At 45.3% G+C, this 21,816-nt stretch overlaps 1 protein-coding gene across 3 annotated transcripts in view; it reads right to left on the reverse strand.

The window, feature by feature from the left end:
• Window positions 1–2,244: 2,244 nt before the first annotated feature.
• Window positions 2,245–21,816, reverse strand: part of TBX5 (T-box transcription factor 5) — a 96,949-nt gene continuing 77,377 nt past the window's right edge. For all 3 annotated transcript variants that reach the window (XM_083717370.1, XM_083717371.1, XM_083717369.1), the window contains exons 6-9: window positions 18,503–18,655; window positions 17,384–17,475; window positions 12,378–12,604; window positions 2,245–3,338 (exon numbers count right to left, since the gene is read on the reverse strand). In XM_083717370.1, the coding sequence (XP_083573496.1) occupies window positions 2,752–3,338; window positions 12,378–12,604; window positions 17,384–17,475; window positions 18,503–18,655 (1,059 nt within the window). In that variant the 3' untranslated portion in view covers window positions 2,245–2,751. The remainder of the gene's footprint in view (window positions 3,339–12,377; window positions 12,605–17,383; window positions 17,476–18,502; window positions 18,656–21,816) is intronic.

Below are 21,816 nucleotides of genomic sequence, written 5' to 3' on the forward strand. Positions count from 1 at the left end.
TTCCCAGAATACTTTGGGGATTGTGGCAGAGGACCAGGATGGACAAGAAGTCAAGGACCCGCCAAGTCCCATCATCCCAAGTTGGAGTCCAAGTCCCATCATCGCTGATCACTTATCATCCTAGTTGGGGCTGATGGACTTGGACTCCAACAACATCTGGGGGGATTCCTAACCTGATTGTCATTCAAGAACATGGACCTCAGTTGTGCTAACTCCAAAAATAAAAATAGTTTTGAGTTTCTTTCATGGTAAGCTGGTGCCCATAATCTGATGGAGGCTAGAGAACCTATCTGTAACTTCATCAAAACATCTAAAAATTCAGTTGATGTGGTGGCCACATTTTTGTTGTTGTCCTGGGACAAAGAAGTGATGCTGACAAAAGTGCACTTGATCTGGATTTTCTGCTCTGCAGCATCTCAGTCTTAATCTTAATTAAATGATGGGGAAAGTGCAACCCTCAGGGTGTTGCTGGACTGCAACCGGCAATGCTGACTGGGCCTGGCGGGATCTGGAGTGTGACAACATCTGGAGGGCCACAGCTTGACTACTCTTGCCCAAAACAGAAGGACCTCTGTCACCAGGGATGAGCAAACTCAAAGTGCAAAGGCAATTAGTAAATCTGCTGGGGGAGGTGGAAGATGGAGAGGTCCTTTTTCAAGACAAGACATATATGAGAGGCATGAGAACATCATGATTTGCTGGATGATGTGCTTGCTTTGCAAAAACACAGTACCATCAATCTTTCCCAATAGTGGCAGGGTTGGGGGACGTGCGGTTGGACTCCAACTCCTATCAGCCTCAGCCACCATGATCAATGAACAGAGGTGATAGAAGTTGGAGCCTAGCAACATCTTGAGGGCCACAGGTTCCCCACTGCATGCTAGAAAATGGTGTGAGTGCTGATCTTCTTTTGAATTCTACCAAAAAGGGCAGCCAATATACTATTCTTCTCCCTCACTGTATATAAGACCCAGCAGTACTTCCCCATGTCCTGCTTTCATGCTTTCTCACCACCTCTATTCATGACTGCTAATGGTGTGATGTAGGGAGAACATTATTATGTTGAATCATGGATAAGTTTTAGCAGACATTGCAGTAGAGATGGGGAAACCTCAGTTGTTGTTAGACTCCATCACCCCCAGCCATTGTGACCAATGTTCAGGGATGATGAGAGCTGGTCCAGCAACATCTGGAGGGCAATGGCCCACCATTCTTACTTTAGCAGGAGCAAAGCACCAGATGTGTGGTTGCCATTAGCATAACTTCTAATTTGGCTTGAAGAATCTGGTGAAGTAGACTATTTAGTCCAGGAATAGGGAAATGGTGGCTCTCCAGATGTTGTCAGACTGCACCTCCCATCAGCCCCACACAGGATGGCCAATGCTCAGGGATGAGGGAGCTATAGTCCAATGACATCAGGAAGGAAACAGGTTTCCTCTCTGTCCTACTGCACAAAATCTTATGCTACAACAAACCTGTTTATGATTTAAAACAGGATATCTGTGCCATGCAAAATCAACTCTCTTATAACTAGGGGTGGGTGAACCTGTCAATATTGGTTTCTCTGCATTTCTCAGTTTTCTAACTTTAAGTTCAGTTCTCGACTTTTCCAGATCTGTTTAGTGTGATTTTCCAATATACACATTTTTGTATGTGATTTTGTCTAATATACTCTTCTTCTTCCTCTTTGCAAAACTGTATTCTGTAATGCCATGCATTGTTGTGCAATGTTTTCCTTAATATGTGCATTTTTATGCATACATGACCCTACCATATGCATTTCTGTGCACATGAATTGGCTGGAGAACTGCACTGCAAAATTAGTAAACATGAAGATTTTGAAGGATGGGTGCATTTCACTTCATATGCTGTTTTCAAAAGTGTAAATAGAATGGAATTTCTCCCCCATCCCCACTTATAACAGAGGAAGGCAAAGAGAATGATCAAGTTGAGTGTGGATGCTCATTTGCTGTGAGCTATCTTGGTCCATTTTTAGGCGGCGGCACATTACAAAATGGACCAGGCATGAAAATGGAGCGAAATCAGGCCAGAAACTTTTCAAAGTTGAAGTGCCTGTCAGAGGTAGGTACCAAAGTGTTTTACCTGTGAATTACTTCCACCCTTTTGAAAAGAAACCTTACACACTCTTCAACCCTCGAATCCCCTCCCTAGCCTTTTTAAGTCTCTGTGAAAAGGGACAGGTTCTTTTCGCGAGACTCCAAGGAATATATAGATAGATGTAGATAGATAGATATATATTATCATTTATTATATAACAATGTCAATATCAACACCAAAAAAAAGAAAGAAAAGGAGAGAGAGAGAGAGAGAGAGAAAGGAGAAAAGAAAACACGACATATTCTGATCGTCTTGTATGAGCACTCTCCGCGTGTCAAGAAAGGTAGCAAAACTCCCGTGTTTCACCTGAAAACAAAACCAAACTATAATGTTGTGCAAGGGCACAAGTTGGTGTGGAAGCAATGCAAACTCAGTGTGGCTATGTCTGGGCATGGGGGGGGGCTGTATGGCGTGGGGCAGGGCGGAACAGCATGGATCAGTTTGTCATTGGTCGCAAGAAAGGAAAGCCAGGAGATACAATACCATGGTCTGCCCAGAGGATAGGACGCTGTCCATCTCTCGAGTGCTTAGATATTAACATTCAGTTAAAACGAGTCTTGCAAACAAACAAACAAACACCACTCTTAGTTTGCAGTGAAATCTCTCCAGCAATCCTCTCCCTTGATTGCCTTGTTAGCTGTTCTCGCTCCATTCTGGCACCATGCCCACCCCATGCACGGAATGGTACTGGTGGGGTGAGAGGGTTCGGGGTACCCCATGGGAATAAAGGAATTCCGCTGGCTGTAGGCTGCTGGGAGGCGACTGTATGCTTGTCTGAGGTCCACATTGCCGGACAATTGGCTGGTGAGGGACGGAGGTCTGGTGCTGGAACATGGCATGCGTCTCCCCGATCTGCGATGAGGTATGGTTGGCGACTGTGGCAAGCCGGGGCATGAGGGGGCCAGAAGTGAAATGGGCAGAAAAGTGCTGGTAAGGCAGCCTGTCCATAGGCTGCATGGCAGTCACTGTGCAGCTGCTGTAGGACGGCACAGCGGACCACGTGTTGCAGCTGATGTCTTCTAGGCTGGGCACCGGTTCCGTAGGGGGCGCAGAGCTGGCGTACATGCAGGCTTGGCGCTGAGCAGACTCAGTCCTGTACGCACTGGTATTGAGTCCCTGCTGCTGGGAGTAGGTGGAGCGATAGAAAGGGTCTTCTTCTGGAGGAGACGTCTCCATGTAGGGCTTTTTGTAAGGATGTTCTGTGGTGGAACATTCTTCATCTGATGAAGAGACAAAAAAAAACAATGCACAATGAATGAGGAACACTGTGAGACATCTATGATGTCCTGCTGGATCAGACCAAAGGGCCATATCAGGAAATGAATCCAACCACTATACTGGATCCTTATCTCTCCCCAACCCCGACCAGTCTTCAAAAATAACTAGGCACGAGGCACATTTTGCACCTGGCTTTCGGCCACTTGCAACCAAGTGAAGATACCTGGGCGTCAGGTATCTCAACCATCTGAAGGTGCATGCCTGGGCATCATTGGATCTGGGCTGTTTTCACACACTAATGCCCCACCCTGTAGAATTCCATTTTTTCTGCACAATCGAAATGAATTTCTCGAAGCAAAATGCTTTTTCTGTGCAGCCTGAGCAGGAGCTGTCACCCTTTAGAAAAAGAGGTCGGAATAGGCTAATAGGTATGTGGACTGTCCCTGGATCAAGTGACTTTTCTTCTTTAAGTTCTCAAAATTCTGAAACTAGCTCAAGGTTGTCATCTGAACTAGCCAGATGTTTAAATGAGAATCAATCACAATCAGTCCATCCTTTGAAAAATAAGGCTTCAGAGCTGTTTTGCCTCCAAAATGGCAAGTAAACATTCCGTTTGGGTGACTGTAACCTTGGTTTTAGGAGCCATTTGGTGCCTAGCTTATATATCTGAATTTCTAACACTGCCCCCGACATACACACAGGCCACGTTGGCAGGTGGGTGGAGCCACCCACCTGTCAGTCACCTGATCTCACAATGACAAGTGCAGAAAGCCCTGCTGTTATACTCAAGTCCTCCTTCTGGACTTTCCATTTTGGTGTCTGGTTAGCCAATCTGAGAGCAGGATGTTGGGCTTCATGGTCCTTTGCCCTAATCCAGCAGCCAAGCTCTTCTTACATTCGGTGATGGGAAATTGAGGATGATCAAGGAATTATCTCAGTCCCTATTTTGTAGGGACTGAAACCAGAGCTGCACCTTCTGGTGGGGTGGCTGCCCACATGGGGGGCACACATGGAATCTGCTCATGAAGGAGAAACAACCAGCACCACACAGGATTGAAATCCTTCTGCTTACCAGCTGGGAATCACAAATGAGAAGAGCACTGCTGTTGTCCTTTCTGGCTTCCCATTGGGAGGTCTGCTTGGCCACTCTGAGAACAGCAGGCTGGGCTCTATGGGACCCCTTTGGCCTGATCCTGCAAAACGCCTCTTAGATGCAGAAGATGTGAGCTGAGCAGAAATGTAAATGCTCCGCAGGAATAGCAACATATTGTCTGACACACGGTATGTGTGTGAGAGAGTGTACGATCCAGTTTTTTAATGCCCTCCATTAAATTGCACCCCTGCTGAGACCTCGGCGCAAAATAAGTGTCTGACTGCTGGAAGGGGCAGTGGAAACAACAGCAGCAAGATTAGAGAGAGGAGCGTATCTCCTTTCACCCAGCTCTTTGGATGGAAGTCAGGCAGGCTCCCGCATCGGAGACGCCTCAGTCTAGCTTGCGGTCTATAATGGTGATGATAATAGATGCTGTCATAATACACAAATAACAACACAGTATAGGGCAGGCATTGTCTGCAGAGCAAAAGGGAAGCCTGTGAAGGAACTGTGTGCATGTGGGAGGGGATGCACATTGGGAACTGTGCAGAACAGACAAAGGAGAAGAAGGAACGGGAGGAGGAGGATAGATTTCCCTTTTGTTGGGCAAGAGGAGAAAGCTGTAGCTCAGCAGCAGAGAATCTGCTTTGCATGCGGAAGGTCCCCAGCACCTGCAGGTTCAAGCCTGAAGAGCTGCTGCCAGTCAGTGCAGATAATACTGAGCTCAATGGATCGAAGGATTTAACTCAATATAAGGCAGCATCCCATGTTAATATATAACATAAGAAGAGCCTCTTGGAACAGGCCAATGGCCCATCTATTCCAGCATCCTGTCCTCAACAGTGACCAACCAGATACCTCAATGGGAAGCCTGCAAGCTGGACCACAGCACAAGAGTCCTCTCCAATCCTGTTGTTTCCAGCAACTGGTATTCAGAAACATGACTGCGTCAGAGAGTGAAGTCAGAGCACAGCTATCATGGCTAGAAGCTATCAAAAGCCATCCACTATGGCGGCTATCACTGCTTCCTTTGGCAGTGGGTTCCATAGTTAAACTATTCATTGCATGAAAACCATGTTACGGCCACAAGACGGCACTAAATGGATCCATGTTGAACTTGGGCTACCTTGCTGCAGATTTTTTTTTCTTCTGGATACAGGCTACAGTGGTACCTCGGGTTACAGACGCTTCAGGTTACAGACTCCACTAACCCAGAAATAGTACCTCGGGTTAAGAACTTTGCTTCAGGATGGGAACAGAAATCGCGCGGCGGCAGGAGCAGGAGGCCCCATTAGCTAAAGTGGTACCTCAGGTTAAGAACAGTTTCAGGTTAAGAACGGACCTCCGGAACGAATTAAGTTCTTAACCCGAGGTACCACTGTACATACATCCCTGTGTGAACACATATGATCATAGCTGATCCCTCTCATTACAGTGGTACCTTGGTTTACAACCATAATCTGTTCCGGAGGTCTGGTTGTAAACCAAAACAGGTTGTAACCCAAGGCACGCTTTCACCAATGGGGCCTTCCAAAAAAAATGGGTTATAATAAAAAAATGGGTTGTAATCCAAAAAAAGGGACACACACTTCCGGGTTTGATGTGCTTGTAATGCAAAATGGTTGTAATCCAAAGCATTTGCAAAGCAAAGTACCACTGTACTGCTTTCTTTGACTTATAGCACACCTTTCCCAGTGTGGCTACCTCAGATCCTTTAACTTAAAAAAAGGGAACTGAGCCTCCAGACCTTGCTATGCAAAGGCACAAGCCCTTTTTACATAGGGATGGTTATGATATGCTGCAGTGTTGTTCAGTGGTTAGAGCAACTGCTCTGCAGACATAAGGTCTTCCTGATTCAATCTCCAGGTAGGGATGGGAGAGACCCCCTGCTTAAAATCCTGGAGGGTTGCTGCTACTCTGTGTAGAACTTCAGGACCGGGGGCTAAATGTAGCCAGTGGCAGAGCAAGCCGATCGGGCGCCTGGGGTGGCATGCGTGCCCTGTGCCAGGGGCAGGGCCAGCTGCCCAAGGGGGCACTGGAATCTGCCTGCTTCCACCCACTCAGCCACCCTACAGCTGCAGGCCCTGCGGTGAGTGCCACCCACCATTTTATCACCCACCTCAGTGGGGACAACTGGGGCACCTATCACACCTCTCTTGCTACGCCCCTGAATTTAGCCCCTCCAGGTCTTTGCCTGGCCCTTGGGGGTCTCCACAGGCCACACACCCCTCACCACCTTTCCTTCATACACTCCCTGAGCGCTGGCTGGAATACATCCTTGAACTCTGATAGTGCATCTTCCTTCCCTAGATAGAGTGTTTATTCCTAACTGGTGGGTGGGTGGGTGGTTGTAGAAACCTACAGCATAAAGTTAAATTTGGCCTGCATATCTCCACTCACCTTTGCCTCTGGCCCCACCCCACATGCACATGTGGCCCCCAGAAGGTTGTCCAGAAGGGGAAGGGGGCCCTTGGGCCAAAAAAGGTTCCCTGCCCTTTGTACAGGCAATACTGAGCTGCACAGACCAGTGGCCTGATTCAGTAAAATTTCCTTGGTGTGGGTATGAAAGAACATGTTCTATTTCTAGCAATGTATTTTGCACCCTGTATTTAATTTTGTGACTGTAAGTTTAAATTGTTTTCAGCATTGGGTTTTAAATGTGGCAACTCACCCTGGGGCTTTACAGTGAAGGCCAGGTAGCAGGTAGTAAATAGCAGCAACAGCAACAACAAGAATAATAAATAAATATAAATATCATCATCAGCTTCCTATGTACCTATGTCCCGCTTGCCAATGTAGTGGATAGCTTTTGATCTAGCAAAGTCGAAAATTTCAGCCAGGAGAAGCCAGCTCACGCCCTGGAGATGCCCCATCCCGATTTACAGACTGTGCTGGAAGGTCTCTTGTCAGCGATCAAAGCTTGTGGCAGCTTTGATAAATGAGCCCTCCTCTGCCCATCAAGCTTGAGCTATTGGGGAGATAGGAAGGAGACAAGGCTCTCCTCTGCATGCACACACCCCTCCCTCGGCCATCTCACTAAGCTGGGCATGCTGCAAGAGGCTTTGGGGGGGGGAGAACACCATGGGAGAGATAGTCCTCCTGCCTGTGACAATATGAGGAAATTAGATAAAGTGGGAGAGGGGAGAGGAAGGGAGCCACAAAGAGCCACCCACTCAGTGGGAATCCCAACCCTGGAAGGAAAACTTTGTTGATTCTTTATCATGCTGCCATGTTGGGAGACAGATGATGGATTGCCTCCCTGTGACCAGGGCCGTAATCAGAGTTTGGGCCACCCTCTTTGCTGTTACAGCTCGGTTTGGGATGCTTTTTTGGGGAAGGGCAGCAGACAGTGGATAAGGAAGGGTTGCATTGCATATCTATATGGAGACGGTCAAGCAAGTAGGACCGTTTAAGTGGAATAGGTTTGCCACAGCATGATATTCTGTAGACAATGGCTGGGTGGGTGCACACACCACACAGTTAAAGCACATGGCTTCTCCCCAGGAATCCTGGGGAGTTGAGGGAGCACAATTCAAAGTCCTAAACGGCCTCAGCCTTGTATAGTTGAAGGAGTGTTTCCACCCCATCGTTCAGTCCAGACACTGAGATTCAGCTCAGAGGGCTTTCTGGCATGGGAAGTGAAGTAACAGGGATCCAGGCAGAGGGCCTTCTTGGTAGTGACACCCGCCCTGTGGAACCCCCTCCCTTCAGATGTCAAGGAAATGAGTAACTATATAACCTTTAGAAGACATCTGAAGGCAGCCCTGTATAGGGAAGCTTTTTAATGTGTAATGTTGAATGTTTTTATATATGTTGGAAGCTGCCCAGAGTGGCTGGGGCTACACAGTCACATGGGCGGGGTAATAACAACAACAACAACAACAACAACAACAACAACAACAACAACAACAATAATGTAGTTCAGGAAAGAGCCAGCTACAGTTCTTTGAGAGAAGTCACAACCATTACAGAGATAGCGTGTATGCAAGTCCATGCTTCCTTGGGTGTGGAGCACTCACTGAAAGGGCAGGCCTCAACTGCCCCAAACTGTCCTTTGCCAACCTGCCACTCTCCATTTGTTTCTGACTCCAATGTCCATCCATCGCAGCACCCCATTCATACTCATAAGAACATGAGAAGAGCCTGCTGGATCAGCCCAATGGCCCATCTCGCCCAGCATCCAATTCTCACAGTGGAAAACCAGATGTCTGTGGGATGCCTGCAGGCAGAATCTGAATTCACCCCCCTCCCTGCATGGTTTCCAAGCACGAGTACGTTTCCGAGCACAATTCAAAGTGTTGGTGCTGACCTTTAAAGCCCTAAACGGCCTCAGTCCAGTATACCTGAAGGAGCGTCTTCACCCCCATCGTTCTGCCCAGACACTGAGGTCCAGTGCTGAGGGCCTTCTGATGGTTCCCTCACTGCGAGAAGCAAAGCTACAAGGAACCAGGCAGAGGGCCTTCTTGGTAGTGGCACCCGCCCTGTGGGACGCCCTCCCACCAGATGTCAAAGAGAAAAACAACTACCAGACTTTTAGAAGACATCTGAAGGCAGCCCTTTTTAGGGAATCTTTTAATGTTTAATAGGTTATTGTATTTTAATATTCTGTTGGAAGCCGCCCAGAGTGGCTGGGGAAACCCAGCAAGATGAGCGGGGTATAAATAATAAATTATTATTATTATATTATTATTATTCCAGAAACCGGTATTCAGAAGCATCCGTGGCTCTGACTGTGGAAGCAAAGCAGAGCCATCATGCCTTGGAGCCATGGATAGCCTTTTCATGGAACTGCCTTCACCAGGAGGCAGCAATGGCCGTCAACCTGGATGCCTTGAAAAGAGGATTGGACAAATTCATGGAAGATATAAATTGCTGGTAGCCAGGATGGCTCTGCTCTGCCTTCACAGCTGGAGGCAGCAATGCTTCTAAATGCCCGTTGCTGGAAACCACAGGGGTGATGCTCTTGTGCTTGGGTCCTGCTTGTGGATTTCCTATAGTCATCTGGTTGTCTACAGGAAACTGGACTGGATGGGCCATTGGCCTGATCCAGCAGGGTCTTCTTCTGTTCTTATGCTGCTGCTGCAAAATTCGTGGGTTTTCGAAAACAACAATTGACATTAGGCAGGTGCCCTCAATGTTTTAGATGCCTGCTGAAAACTTTGTTTTTATTTCAGCAAGCCTACCCAGACTTGCCATCGATATTGTCATTTTAAAAGGTGCGCTGATTTAATTCCTGTTTTTTCATAATTATTTTATGCCAATTTTCTTTTGAACAGTGATGTGGATTTTAGCTGTGTTTAATTACTGTGTACAGTGCTTAGAAAGTTATTTGGTCAACTAACGTATAAATCTATTTTAAAATACAAATATATAAAAATAAACAAATTAAATATATGCTTATGTCATAATTGTACCTATATTATCTGCTCAGAAGGAGGTCTAGATCGACTCATAGCTTATTAAGGGAGTATGGGATTGCTGGAGCTTTGTTTCTTTGAATTGATTGTCTGTAACACTGGATATTAATGTTTTTATTATTTTAATAATAATAAATCTACTTCATTAAAAAAAACTTTCAAGATGTTAAAGAAAATAAATGAATGGCCCAATGTCAAAACATTGCTCTCGAATCCCATGTGAGCTAGTAGTCAAAAGAGCCTGTGTAGTCTCTTGAAATAGCAGTAAATTTCACCCCTCGGAATAACCTTGCATCAGCTATTTAAGCGTTTGTATTAATCCCGAATCCTTTTCAGAGGCCTCCTGGCCTGATAAGCTATCTTTATCCCAGGCACCAGCTATCTCCCTGGATGTGGATTCAGCTTCTATAGAACTATGCGGCCATCTCTCTGGGTTTCATCTATGCTGCTCTTCAATAATGCAGACTGAAATTGCCGGAATAGCGGCCAATGGGAAAAGCAGCCAGAGAAATGGAAAGAGTGGGGGAGAAGGGGAAAGTGGAGGCCAGTAGCTCCACGGTTAAGCATCTGCTTGCAGGCAGAAGGTCCTGGGTCCAGTCTCCGACATCGCCAGATAGGGTGGGGAGAGGCTCCCTTGCCTGAAACTCTGCAGAGCCGCTGCCAGTCAGTGTCAACCGCACTGAGCTAGATGGACCAGTGGTCTGACTCAGGCAGCTTCCTATGCTTCTCTGGTTGGATAAATTACTGGTGTTCTGCATTTCCCCACAACTGGGTCATGGCTGTTGCTTCTTGGTAGACCATGCTAGATGGACTCAGTAATAAGGCAGCTTCCTATGGAGATGGACTAAAGTTCAAATTGGAGAAATGAAGCACTGGTTGGTGGGAGGATGAGGGAGTCGGAATGATGTCTTGTTTCTGTTGCAAATACATGTATACTAGTGCATGCTACAGAGGGTGGGGGGTGCGGGAGGCAGTCATCACTGTGAATGTACAAGCCTGTCCACTCTGATTTCTTTCCATTTCTCTTTTCCCCCAGTCTGAAATTATGTTTACCGCATTTCTTCACCCGTGTTTTTTTTAAGGTCTCACAATAATCCACCAGCATTTCAGAGCGCATCTCTCCTAATACAAGTTTTTGTACACAATTTGCCTACCCATCGGAAGGGTAGGCTTTTGTATGCAAAGGCACTTCCAAAGAACTGTATGCAACTGCGCAGAATTTTAGAATGGCATGCAATGGGAAATTCTGGAATGGGTCGGAATTATATGGAGCTTTGGAATTGTATGGAATTTTGTATGCAATTATTGTTTTGCTATGCAATCCGCCTGCAATTTTCCCTAACAAAAACATTTTGACAGGCGATATAGCCTCTAACAAAATGCATTTTTGTACATTATCTTCCCTGATATGTGTGAACTTGTATGCACACTTTCCCCTAAAACACACATTTTTTGCACACAATACAATGGTACCTCGGTTTACGAACTTAATCTGTTCTGGAAGTCTATTCTTAAACCGAAACTGTTCTTAAACTGAGGCGCGCTTTCCCTAATGAGGCCTCCCGCCACCAGTGCCCTTCCACCATTCAGATTCTGTTCTTAGACCAAGGTAAAGTTCACAAACCGGGACACTACTTCCAGTTTTGCGGAGTTGTTAATCAAATTGTTCTTAAACAGGACTGTTCTTAAACCGAGGTGCCACTGTATTTGCTTGGGAAATGGCACCGCAAAATTCAGAGATGTGTGAATTTTCAGTTTGCATACTGTTCCAAGAAGCACAAATTATACAGGTTCACTTCAAAGGGCAAACCAAATCAAATTTCTCCTCCTGTTCTTAGTCATCACGAGCCATCCTTGTAGTCATTAAACAGGGAGAAGAGATCCATAACATGGACTCAAGAAATAAATAAATGCCAAGGACTCTCTGCCACCCAAAGAAGGAGGGATCTGCCCATTTCAGTCTTTATTGGTTTCTCATTTTTCCTAATATTGGGTTTTCTCTACATTCCTGCATCAGCTCATGGAAATTCACCCTTTTAGTGAGAAGTTCTCCTAACAAACATATTTTTGTGTTTTTTCTCTGTTTTTCTTCATGCTGGTTTTGATGTCGGTATGTTGCGTATTTCTTGTTGTAAGTCACTTTGAACTACTTTTGTAAAAAAAAAAAAAAGAGCTACTAATAAGATTAACAAGTAATACAGTAGATAATTTAATTTTGGCATGCATCTTTGAGTAACATACACGTTTTCGCAAGCAGTTTCCCCTAATGTTATTGTATGTTATTTTTGTATGTTATTTTCCGTAAAATATTCCTTGTTTTGAGTACTTTCCCCTAACCCCTAATCTTTGTAAACACCGTTTGCTTGGGGAATCTGTGTCGCGAAATTTGGAAAAGTATGGCTCTGAAAGGGCAGCTGCGATTTGATTGGTGCATTGTTTGGGGGGGTGCCAATTGGATAGATTTGCCTCTAAAAGGGAAAGCGGACCTAATTTCTCTTCCAGGAAGGTGAGATTTGCTCAAAGGGCCTGACCTTTTCTCTTGGTGCAGTGGTAAATCTGGCCGTGGTCCTGCGACACGGGGTACGAGTTGGCAGCTGGTAGCATGTCCTGGGAAGTGCTGGAAACGCCGTTCTCACACTGGAACTGAGACCCGAGGTTGGAAGAGGCAGGCAGCGCCCGGTTCTCGCCGCTGAAAGGGCTATGGTTGGAAGCCACCTTCTGCCGGACGGTGCTTCTGGGAACCACTGGGTACTCCTTGCTGAAAACACAGGCAATGTTTTCATCAGTTACTTATGCTCTATCTGACTCAGTATACCGTGCTACCTCTGGGTTGGCTTACAATAAGCTTACAGTGCCGAATTTACATATAAACTAAACAAGCTATAGCTTGGAGCCCCACTCTCTTGGGGACCCCCAAAAAAATTAAAAGGGAAAAACTGGACATACATTTCCAAAATATAAGATAAAAAACAAATGAAATAAAACCTACACACAGCAACGGTGTTTTGTGTTGTGTAGGCTCCTGTGATGTAAGTAATGGGCCCCGCCTGCTAGCCTGCTCCCTAAAATATCACTGGTTTGCTCATTTCTATATACAGTGGTACCTTGGTTCTCAAACTTAATCCGTTCTGGAAGTCTGTTCCAAACCAAAGCCTTCCAAAACCAGGGTGTGCTTTTCCAAAGAAAGTAATACAAAACGGATTCCATAGAAAGTAATGCAAAATCCGTTCCAGACTTTTAAAAACAACCCCTAAAACAGCATTAGGTCCGTAAATTACCATATAGCATATATTCAACACAAAAAAGCAGCGATAATTTGTTGTTGACAAAGGACAGCTGGACATATAAAGGGCTCCATTACCTTCAGTAGTTTAGGGCCTCACCAAACCTAAATCCGGCCCTGTCTGCACTATACCTTTAAAGCACTATGATTCCACTTTAAATGGTCATGGCTTCCTTCAAAGGATCCTGGGAACGATATAGCTTGTTAAGGGTGCTGAGAGTTATCATTTTAATTCATTTATAGATGGCATTTAACTCCGAGTAGACTTGCTAAAATGTATAAGTCCGAATCAGGTAAGTGCTGGAGATGTAATGAGGTTGAGGGGTACATTTTACCATGTGTGGTGGACTTGTGAAAGGGTAAAAGAGTTTTGGGAAATGATATATAATGAATTTGGGGGGGGGGAATGTTTAAAAGTACCTTTCCAAAAAAAAAACAAACCACAGTCTTTTTTGTTGTGGATAATTCAGAGGGAAATTCCCAGCTATCAAAAAAGATTATTTATGTATGCTACTACTGCGGCCCGTGTTCTGCTAGCCAAAAAATGGAAAACAAGAGAGGTCCCAACCAAAGAAGAATGGCAACATAAATGGATGGAATACACACAGCCTACAGATTTAACATATAGAATAAAAGAACAAGAAGAACATATGTTTAAAGAAGACTGGAAAATGTTTACTCAATATATGGGTGAAAATTGTGTTTATTTAAAAACGCTGGTAGAATTAAGATAAACTCAACAGTGTAAATAAATTTTGATGGATGTAACAATGGATTACTGAATAGTATAGTGCATTTAAAATATGTAGGGGTGTATGGTATGCAAAATGAACCACCAGAAGAAAAGAAGGGAAGTCATTGATTTAGGTCATCTAAATGAATATTTTGAAATGTAAATTAGAAAAGTTTAATTAAAATTATATATTTTTAAAAGGGTGCTGAGAGTTATTTGGGGGGTGCCCGTTCCCCTCCCAGAGCTATAATTCCCAGAGCTCCCTGGGAAAAGGGATTGAATATTAAACCACTGTGAACATAATTTAGGAAAAGCCAGGGTTGTTTAAAGTGGCATGATACACATTGTGCAAAAGATTCCTTCTAGTCCCTTCCAACTCAATGTTTCTATGATATAGTAATAATAATAATAATAATAATAATAATAATAATAATAATAATACAGTGTTTCAATCAGTAGCAGGCAGCTGCAGCTGGAAGCCACCACTGAAATGTCCCATAAACGGCCGGCTCTACCATCAGGTAGGGTGAGGCAACTGCTTCAGGTGGCAGGGGCGGTAGGCAGTGGCCTCTTGGCTGTATCATTCCCTATGAGGTCAGAGCTGTGTGTGCCTGTCCTGCAATGCCATCTTCAGATGAGGTGGGGGACACAACCCCATTGCGTATATAGCAACAAGATTCATCTGCTAGTCTGCTCAGGTTCTGATGGTCATCTTGTCCTTCGACTCAGGAAGATAAATGGCTTGAGGGGATTGTGGGAAATTGAAATGGTGGTTCCCAACCACTCAATAGTGCTGCTATCCCCAGGCCCACCTCTTACCCTCAGGTAAGCCTGCTAGGGCTCCCCCACATTAGACGGGGGTGTTATATTTGAGTAAGCAGTCCCATATGGACAGTGGGCCTGCCCGCCTGCCAATACTAGGTTCAATCAGAGATCCACATGGCTCAGTGCATAGTGGCAGGTCTCTTGCCAAGAGGCAGGGAAGGGCTGTGGCTCAGTGGCAGGGCACCTGCTTTGCATGCAGGAGGTCCCGGGTTCAATCCCCAGCATCTCCAGGTAGGGCGGCGGTGCAGCGGGAGGTCCCCATTAGCTAAAGTGGTACCTCAGGTTAAGAACAGCTTCAGGTTAAGAATGGACCTCCGGAACGAATTTTTGCTCTATAAGACTCACTTTTTCCCTCCTAAAAAGTAAGGGGAAATGTGTGTGCGTCTTATGGAGCGAATGCAGGCTGCGCAGCTATCCCAGAAGCCAGAACAGCAAGAGGGATTGCTGCTTTCACTGCGCAGCGATCCCTCCTTCTGAGATTCAGAATATATTTTTTTCTTGTTTTCTCCTCCAAAAACTAGGTGCGTCTTGTGGTCTGGTGCATCTTATAGAGCAAAAAATATGGTTAAGTTCTTAACCCAAGGTACATAATCACCTCCTTCCCCAAAAACTTATGTCAGATCCTAGTACATATTGTTCTGAGTAAAGGACTGAAATGAATAGGCAGCTGCTCTGCGCTGAGTCAGACTATTGGCCTATCTAGCTGCGTACTGTCCACACCAGGGTTTCCTAAACTTGGGTCTCCAGCTGTTTTTGGACTGCTGCCCCATCATCCCTGACCACTGGTCCTGCTAGCTAAGGATGCTAAGAGTTGTAGGAAACCCTGGTCTACACTGACAGGCTGAGGCTTCCCAGAATTTCAGACAGGAAGATTTTCCAAGTCCTACCCGGAAATGCCAAGGATTGAACCTGCAACCTTCAGCATGCAAGGCAGATTCTCTACTGCTGAGCTATGGCCCTTCCCCATGACTGCGCTCATGGCATATTTAGCAGAATTAGTTGGTGAGGGGAAAGGAGGTTCTTCTCATACGTTTCCCAGCTGTGCTGACAAAGTCCTGAGCATGGCTATCATCTCACAAAAACATCCCTCTCAGAAAAGGGAAATGATCGGGACCTATAAATATATATACAAGGGAAGACAGAGCATTTACGCCGATTAGAAACATGTGGTCTTCTCTGTCTGAGAAAAAGAGGCACAGTCTGAGAGCCAAGACTCCTGGCTGCCTTTGCATGTCGCATCCAGAATCTCATTGTTACATTTATGTCGGCAGCAAATTGAAGTTGGAGATGACCACCTGTTCATAATTTTTTTAAAAAACTGTTCATATTTTAGGAGCCTTATCCATTACATACAGAGAGAAAGAGAGAGAGATTTGTAAAGGCAAAATTGTGTGTCTAATTAAGTCACAATGAATTCTGTCTCCAATTTATGAAGAAAATGAAACTTAGTTGACTATCGAAGGGCTATTCTTCCAAATGATCAAGGGGATCTAGTGGCACCCTTTGAAGAAAGGCTACAGACAGCGATGGGGACTTTTCAGTTAAGAGAGAAGGCAAGAAAGAGGTGACATGATAGAATTATGCATGGCATGGAGAAAGCAGATAGAGAAAAGGTTTTTTATCCCTCTCTTATACCACAAGAACACAGACATTCAAATGAAGCTGAATGTTGAAAGATTCAGGACAGATACAGTGGTACCTCAGGTTACATACGCTTCAGGTTACATATGCTTCAGGTTACATACTCCGCTAACCCAGAAATAGTGCTTCAGGTTAAGAATTTTGCTTCAGGATGAGAACAGAAATTGTGCTCTGGCAGTGCGGCAGCAGCTGAAGGCCCCATTAGCTAAAGTGGTACCTCAGGTTAAGAAAAGTTTCAAGTTAACAACAGACCTCCAGAACGAATTAAGTTCTTATCCCGAAGTACCACTCACTGTACAACAGAGGACTTATCCATTGCAGTGCATAGTAGAACTATGGAACTTACTTCCTCCAGAGGTAGCAATGATGACTGCCACCTTGGATGTGATGTCTTTGAAAGAGAAAGAAACAGCCTCATGGAAGATCAGACTGTCAATGGCTACTGTCTGTGAGAACAGGATGCTGGATCAGGTGGGCCACTGGCCTGATCCAGCAGGTTCTTCTAAGCAAATGTGTCTGGCTGGGAATCATCCTTCCACTCCAACAATGCCTCTTGCTTGCTTAGATGCAGGATATAGCATCTTTAGAAGCTAAGGGCTTGTCCAGACTTCCTCTTGTCCCTTTGCTTTCACCCACTGGAAACAGCTCTTCAGCGGTCAATCAGAGCAAAGGGCAAGTTGGGTTTGCACCAATTTACCACTAAAGAGGGGTTTTCCACACCAGTGGCATGGGACAAGCGGAAGTGTGGATGGACCCTAACCCAGTGCTTTTTTCTGGGGGGACACAGTGGTACACATACTCCTAAACATTTTGTGAATCTAAGTTTGGCCTCATTCAGGGGCAGCATTTCAATATAAGTAGGAAAATGAGACTACCCTTAAATGTGTTTGTTTTTTTTAAGAAAAGAAGCGCTGCCCTAACCTATTGGCTCCACCCCCTTTTCCCTCTGGCCCAACCCACCACAGACATGTGACCCTCAGAAGTTGGCTCAGGGAGCAATGTGACCTCAGGCTGAAGAGGGTTCCCAGCTCATTATACACTGTGAAAATGTTTACCTTTGCATCCTCGACATTCTATGAAGCTCCATATCATCGCTGCCTCGAAATCCTTTCGCAAAGGGGTTGTTTTCAATCTTGAGCTGGGTGATCTGAAAAGAGAAAGCAGAAGGAAGATAGTCAGGGGTGGGGCTTTGTTCATTCTTGGACTACTGCAATGCGCTGTACGTGGGGCTACCTTTGCAGGTGACCTGGAAACTACAACTAATCCAGAATGTAGCAGCTAGACTGGTGACTGGGACTGGCCACCAAGACCATAGGACCATAACACCAGTCCTGAAAGACCTACATTGGCTCCCAGTACGTTTCCAAGCACAATTCAGAGTGTTGGTTCTGACCTTTAAAGCCCTAAACGGCCTTGGCCCAGTATACCTGAAGGAACGTCTCCACCCCCATCGTTCTGCCCAGACACTGAGGTCCAGCGCCGAGGGCCTTCTGACGGTTCCCTCCCTGTGAGAAGCTACAGGGAACCAGGCACCTGCCATGTGGAACACCCTCCCATCAGATGTCAAAGAGATAAACAACTACTTGACATTTAGAAGACATCTGAAGGCAGCCCTGTTTAGGGAAGTTTTTAATGTGTGACATTTTAATGTATTTTTAATCTTTGTTGGAAGCTGCCCAGAGTGGCTGGGGAGGCCCGGCCAGATGGGCAGGGTACAAATTGGTAGTAGTAGTAGTAGTAGTAGTAGTAGTAGTAGTAGTAATATTCTGACAACGATCCGTCATCTGGGCCAAAAAGATTGGTCTAAAAACAAAAAGGAAGCCTTCTTAAAACCAATCATGCATTGCAACATCACGTATCGTGAGAATGCTAGCAATCATGGGCATTCACTGAAGCTGAATGCTGGAACATTCAAGGCAGAAAAAATTATGAAGGGCAAGGATACGGATGGCTGATGGCCATGATGGTTATGCTCTGCTCCACAGATGGAGGAAGTAATGCTTCTGAGTAGCAGTTGCTGGAAACCACAGCAAGGGAGCATGCTCTTGGGCTTGGGTCCTGCTTGGGCTTCCCATTGGGGCATCTGGTTGGCCACCATAAGAGGAGGATGCTGGACTCTGCCTCAGCCATGTTCCAATTTCCAAGAAGATATTTCCAAAGGCACCATCATTTACCTTGTGATTCTGGTAGGACGTCACAGCGATAAAGGCCGTCTCTGGAAAGACATGGGTGCAGAAGGCTGTGTTTTTTGAGCCAAACCCATTGTTCTCATCCGCCTTGACGATATGGAGTCTGGGCTGGTATTTGTGCATGGAGTTGAGGATGATCTAGAAGGGAAGGAGGAGGAGACATTGTAAGAACATAAGAAGAGCCTGCTGGGTAAGGCAATGGCCCATATAACCCAGCATCCTGTTCTCATAGAGGCCAAACACATGCCTGTAGGAAACCAGTAAGCAGGATAGCTCAGTTGGTTAGAGAACGGTGCTGATAACGCAAGGGTTGGAGGTTCGATCCCCATACAGGACAGCTGCATATTCCTGCATTGCAGGGGGTTGGACTAGATGATCGTCAGGGTCCCTTCCAACTCTACAATTCTATTATTTCCCCCCTTCCGCAGTTTCCAGCAATTGGTATTGTGGAGGCAGAGCATAGCCATGCCTAGTAATAATAATAATAATAATAATAATAATAATAATAATAATTTTTTACTTATACCCCGCCCTTCCCGGTTCAAAAACCGGGCTCAGGGCGGCTAACAACAAATTTAAAACACTTAATTGTAGAAGCAGCATAAAATACAGTATAAAAACATGAATAACAATAACATTCAAAGTTCAGAAATCAATTTAGGGGAAATCCATCTAATAAGCATTAGATAATCACCGGGGCTAGCTGGCTGAATTAGTAGCCATCAATAGTCTTCTCTTCCGGCATCAGACAGAGCACAACAAATACCCTAATTGGGGATACATTGGGGAACTGGAAATGCAGCAAATTCTGGGGTGGTGGGGGGGGGTTGCAAAACAAGTTGCCCTGTGAAGAAACTCCATGCAGAAAGCCACCATTAATGGCATTATTTGATAAACCAGGGGTTTCCAAATTATGGTCCACAGACCACCAGCTATCATTCAGAGGGTCTGCCTGGATTCATAGCAGAAAATGGGAGAAAGCATGTCTTCCCAGTTTAATTGCATTTTGATCGGCTCTTTTCTTTCCTGTATTGTGTTACAGTTGCAGTTCTGTGGGATTCCAAGTGTAGTAAAATCAAAATATAATTTATAAGAAACAATTAAGATGAAATTAAAAGCCATACAGCATCTAGCACAATTGCTAGAACAGGCAGAAAAATCATCAAGCAGTCTGCTAAGACCCTAGGAAATCTTCAAGTCGTTTGTGGAAAGGGGGGGTGAGATTTGGGAACCACTGTTTTGGTGTTCGTGAGTTGCTCTGGGCCATTTGTATGAGTAAAGAAACAAATAAATAATAGTAAATACTTGCCTAAGTAGTAGCTAGTTAGTAACTCACATAGACATCATCAGGTAATGGAGTCTGAAATCACTCCTGTTTACCCAGGATTGTATTCAACTAAGTCCTGTTCAGAGTACATCTATCGAAATTAATGAACCTAAACCAGTCATGTCCACTAACCTGAATGAGTCTACTCTGAGTAAGATTGGCACTGAATATCACCTACAGGCATTTACTTTAAGGGGATTCCTAAAGCCTTGCTTTCATTTCTTTCTTGGTACATTGTTGCATCGGAGTGTTTGCTGGTGAATATGTCTGAGTAATACATAAATATATGTCCTAAAGGCTTCTGTTTATCTTTGTCTCCTGGTATGTAACTGCATCAGAATATATGCTTGTGGTTGCTTGTATTGAATACACTGTGTTGTATTCAATTTAAGCTCTACTCAGCTGGAGCCAGTGGAGTTAATAAACCTAAGTTAGTCATTCATTCCATTAATTTCAGAGCAGGACTAACATTAGATACAACCTATTATTATTATTATTGTTGTTGTTGTTGTTGTTGTTGTTATTATTATTATTATTATTAAAAATTTGTATACCGCCCTTCATCCTCAGATCTCAGGGTGGTTCATAGCATAAAAATGCAAGATAAAAATACAAAATATATAATAAAAACAAGAACAAAAGTATTATCATCATCATCATAATAATCAATATTACAATTTATTGCCTTCTTTCACCCTAAGTTCCCAGGGTGGGTTGCAACAATTAAAATGCAGCATTAATATTGAAACGCAATATTATTATTTTTTTTAAAAAAACTACAACAATTTGCTAAAGGCTTCTGTTTTCATTTCTTTCTTCATAGGTAGCTGCTTCAGAACTTTTTGTTTCCGTGTTAAAATAATAGTAACTGCAATAACTGTCTCTCACACACATACAAAACAGAACAGGGGGAAATTGACCAAAGGAGAGCGAAGGCCAGAACGCAGGATGGGCATTTGGCATGGGGTTAACGAATGCGCCAGGGCGCCTGACCCCATCTCTTCCTCCCATCCTTCCCCTCCATCTCCCCATTGTCCTTTGAAAGGAATGCCGAAGGAGGGGGGTGCCCGTCGGAAGGACCTCCCGAGCGCCTCACCCCACCCGGCCCCAGCCTTCCAAGCCGACCCAAGTCCTGCAGATCTCCGGCGCTCCCCAAAGCCTAATCTCCAGGGGCAAGGAGGAGGAGACGGGGAGCGTATCGGTCCCGCCCGTCCGTCCCTTCTCCTCCTCCCTCCTGACAATGATTGCCGTCGATTCTGGCGACAGGGAGACGCAGGCTGCCCCGCGGGGCCTGCGCCAGCCAGGGGCCTCGGGACGTCAGGGCTGCTCGCAAAGCCCCTCTCATCCGGGGGGTTTAGCCAAATCGGCTCTGACATCCCGGAGAGCCGCAGACATCAACGGTGAACGATCTAATGGTTTTTAATTTCATTACGGCTCTCCTAATTGAGGGGGCCGCCCGCGCGCCTCCCCGCTTCCCATTGTTGTGGAGCGCGGGCTCCGCTTGGCAGGGAGGGAGACGGTTGGGCCCAGTGGGAAGGGGCGTCCCAGTTGGAGCGCCCATTGCCCTTTGCGCGTCCCCCACCCCAAGCCAGGAGTCTCTCTAGTATGTGTGTGTGTGTGTGTGTGTGTGTGTGTGTGTGTGAGAGAGAGAGAGAGAGAGAGAGAGAGCGCAGAGTTGGGGGGAAGAAAGAAAGAATAATAGATTCCTAGAGTTGGAAGGGACCCTAAGGATCATCTAGTCCAACCCCCTGCCATGCAGGAATATGCTGCTGTCCCGTATGGGGATCGAACCTGCAACCTTGGCGTTATCAACACCATGCTTCAACAATCCGAGCTATCCATGCCCATAATAATAATAAATAAAAATTATTTATACCCCACCCTCCCCAGCCAAGACGGAGCTCAGGGCGGCTAACAACCAATAAAAAACAAGTTGATTGAAATGCAACTTCAAAAACAAGATTAAAATACA

The sequence above is a fragment of the Podarcis gaigeae genome, assembly GCF_964106915.1.
Source record: "Podarcis gaigeae genome assembly, chromosome: 16".
Lineage (NCBI taxonomy): Eukaryota > Metazoa > Chordata > Lepidosauria > Squamata > Lacertidae > Podarcis > Podarcis gaigeae.